Source organism: Plectropomus leopardus, unplaced genomic scaffold (assembly GCF_008729295.1).
Source record: "Plectropomus leopardus isolate mb unplaced genomic scaffold, YSFRI_Pleo_2.0 unplaced_scaffold1478, whole genome shotgun sequence".
Classification (NCBI taxonomy): Eukaryota; Metazoa; Chordata; class Actinopteri; order Perciformes; family Serranidae; genus Plectropomus; species Plectropomus leopardus.
Window position 1 is genome coordinate 1 of NW_024615812.1, and position 2,725 is coordinate 2,725.

Here is a 2,725-nt window from a genome sequence, read left to right on the forward strand (position 1 = left end):
CACTGCTGCACACACACTACACAACACAAACACACCTAACACTGCTGCACACACACAACACAACACACACACACTTCACACGGCTGCACACACACAACATGACACTACACACACAGTCTCTGCTGCTGCGCACACACAACACAACACACACACACCTCTCACCGCTGCACACACACAACACAACACACAAACACTTGAAACCACTGTGCATACAGCTGCACACACACCTCACACGTCTGCGCACACTTCAGACAGAACGGACACACACTCCTCCTGTCCTGCTGTGGAGGTCGGCTCCAGGTTTTGCTCCAGGCTCATGGAGGAGCACCAGGACTCCTGCGGACCCGTTATTCTGACCCAGACCTCCTGCACCTCCTCCTCTGCTCCTCCTGACACAGATGGAACCTACAGCGGGACGTCACAGGAGCAAACAGGAGGTGATTCAGAGAGGAGGCTCAACACTGAGACTAGAAGCTGCTCAGAACAGAGAGAAGAGGAGGAGGAGGAGCGAGGGAGAGAGGAGGAGAGAGAGGTGGAGAGGGAGGAGGCAGTGGTGTCAGATAATGAAGGTGAGGAGCAGGAGGAGGACCAGCAGGAGGATGCAGAATGTACGGAGGACCAGGAGTTACTGAGTGAAAGTGAAGAGGAAGAGGAAGAGGAGGAAGAAGACGATGAGTTAGAGGAGGTGGAGCTAGAGGAGGAGGTGCAGGTTATAGTTGTGCAGCAGAGTCAAGAAAGAAGGGAAGAGGAGCAAGTGATAAAAGAAAAAGAAAGAGGAGGAGAAGACGAGGAGGATGAGGAGGAGAAAGGAGATGAACAAACCCACATCAACATGGAAGCTGAATCGGGGTCCAACACACACCCTTATTCTGAAAATACACAACAAGCACACTCTGAGGACTCTTATTCTGAAAATACACAACAAGCACACTCTGAGGACTCTTATTCTGAAAATACTACACAACACGCACACTCTGAGGACTCTTATTCTGAAAATACTACACAACACACACACAGTGAGGACTCTTATTCTGAAAATACTACACAACATGCACACTCTGAGGACTCTTATTCTGAAAATGCACAACACACACTCTGTGAGGACTCTTATTCTGAAAATACTACACAACACACACACAGTGAGGACTCTTATTCTGAAAATACTACACAACAAGCACACTCTGAGGACTCTTACTCTGAAAATGCACAACATGCACTCTGTGAGGACTCTTATTCTGAAAATACTACACAACACGCACACACTGAGGACTATTACTCTGAAAATACTACACAACACACACACACCGAGGACTCTTATTCTGAAAATCCTACCCAACACGCACACTCTGAGGACTGTTATTCTGAAAATGCTCAACACGCACACTTTGAGGACTCTTATTCTGAAAATACTACACAAAACGCACACTCTGAGGACTGTTATTCTGAAAATGCTCAACACGCACACTTTGAGGACTCTTATTCTGAAAATACTACACAAAACGCACACTCTGAGGACTGTTATTCTGTAAATGCTCAACACGCACCACTTGGGGAGTCTTCTGAGGACTGTTATTCTGAAAATGCTCAACACGCACACTTTGAGGACTCTTATTCTGAAAATACTACACAACACGCACACTCTGAGGACCCTAATTCTGAAAATACTACACAACATGCACACTCTGAGGACTCTTATTTTGAAAAGATCACACATCACACACATTCTCTGGACTCTTATTCTGGAAAAAACAGACAGCAAGTACTCCCGGAGAACTTTTATTCTGACAAGAACACACATTGTGCACATTCTGAAGACACTTATTCTGAAAAGAACAGACAGCATGAACACTCTGAGGACTTTTATCCTGAAAGCAGCACAGAACAGACACTTTCTGAGAACTCTTATTCTGAAAAGAACAGACAACACGCACACTCTAAAGACCCACACCCTGAAAATAATACACAACACACAAACCCTGAAGGCTCTTATTTTGAAAATAATAGACAATGCACATATGCTGGGGACTCTTATTCTGAAAGCAACAAAGAATGGTTATACTCGGAGAAGACTTATTCTGAAAAGGACACACAACAGACACGCTCTGAGGACTCTTATTCTGAAAAGAACACGCAACAGACACGCTCTGAGGACTCTTATTCTGAAAAGGACACGCAACAGACACGCTCTGAGGACTGTTATACTGAAAAGGACATGCGGCATGTGCACTCTGAAGGCTCTTATTCTGAAAAGAACACACATCAGACACCTTCTGAGGACTCTTATTCTGAAAAGAACACACATCAGTCACACTCTGAGGACTCTTATTGTGAAATCGACACTGTGCAAACAGACACTGAGGAGTCCAGCTCTGCTGCCATCAAAGAGGAGATACGAGAAGAGAAGGAGGAGGAGGCGTACAGCTGTGAGGAGGTTGGTGGAGGAGGAACTGCAGATCTTCAGACTGAAGGTACACACACCTGTTTCTCCTCCTCAATCTTTACTCCTCCTGATTATCATCCCACAAACCATCTGTCTGTCTCATTTATCTCCTCCTCCTCCTCCTCCTCCTCCTCCTCCTCTTCCTCTGATTGGCTGAATGAGTCATCCTCTTCCTCCTTTTTCCCTCCCTCCTCACAGCCTCCTCTAACACCCTGCAGTCAGGATGAAGGTGATGTAGATGCAGGTAGAGGAGCAGAGGGAGTCAGTCAGTATAATAATAATATA

The 2,725-nt window shown here is 45.8% G+C and overlaps 1 protein-coding gene across 1 annotated transcript; it reads left to right on the plus strand.

The window, feature by feature from the left end:
- Window positions 1-168: 168 nt before the first annotated feature.
- On the plus strand, window positions 169-2,468 carry LOC121964244 (uncharacterized protein DDB_G0283697-like; the record flags this gene model as incomplete). Its single annotated transcript, XM_042514459.1, has 2 exons — window positions 169-1,351; window positions 1,565-2,468. Coding segments are annotated over exons 1-2 (1,939 nt in total), but the record flags the coding sequence as incomplete, so codon positions are not given.
- Between the last annotated feature and the right edge of the window lie 257 nt (window positions 2,469-2,725).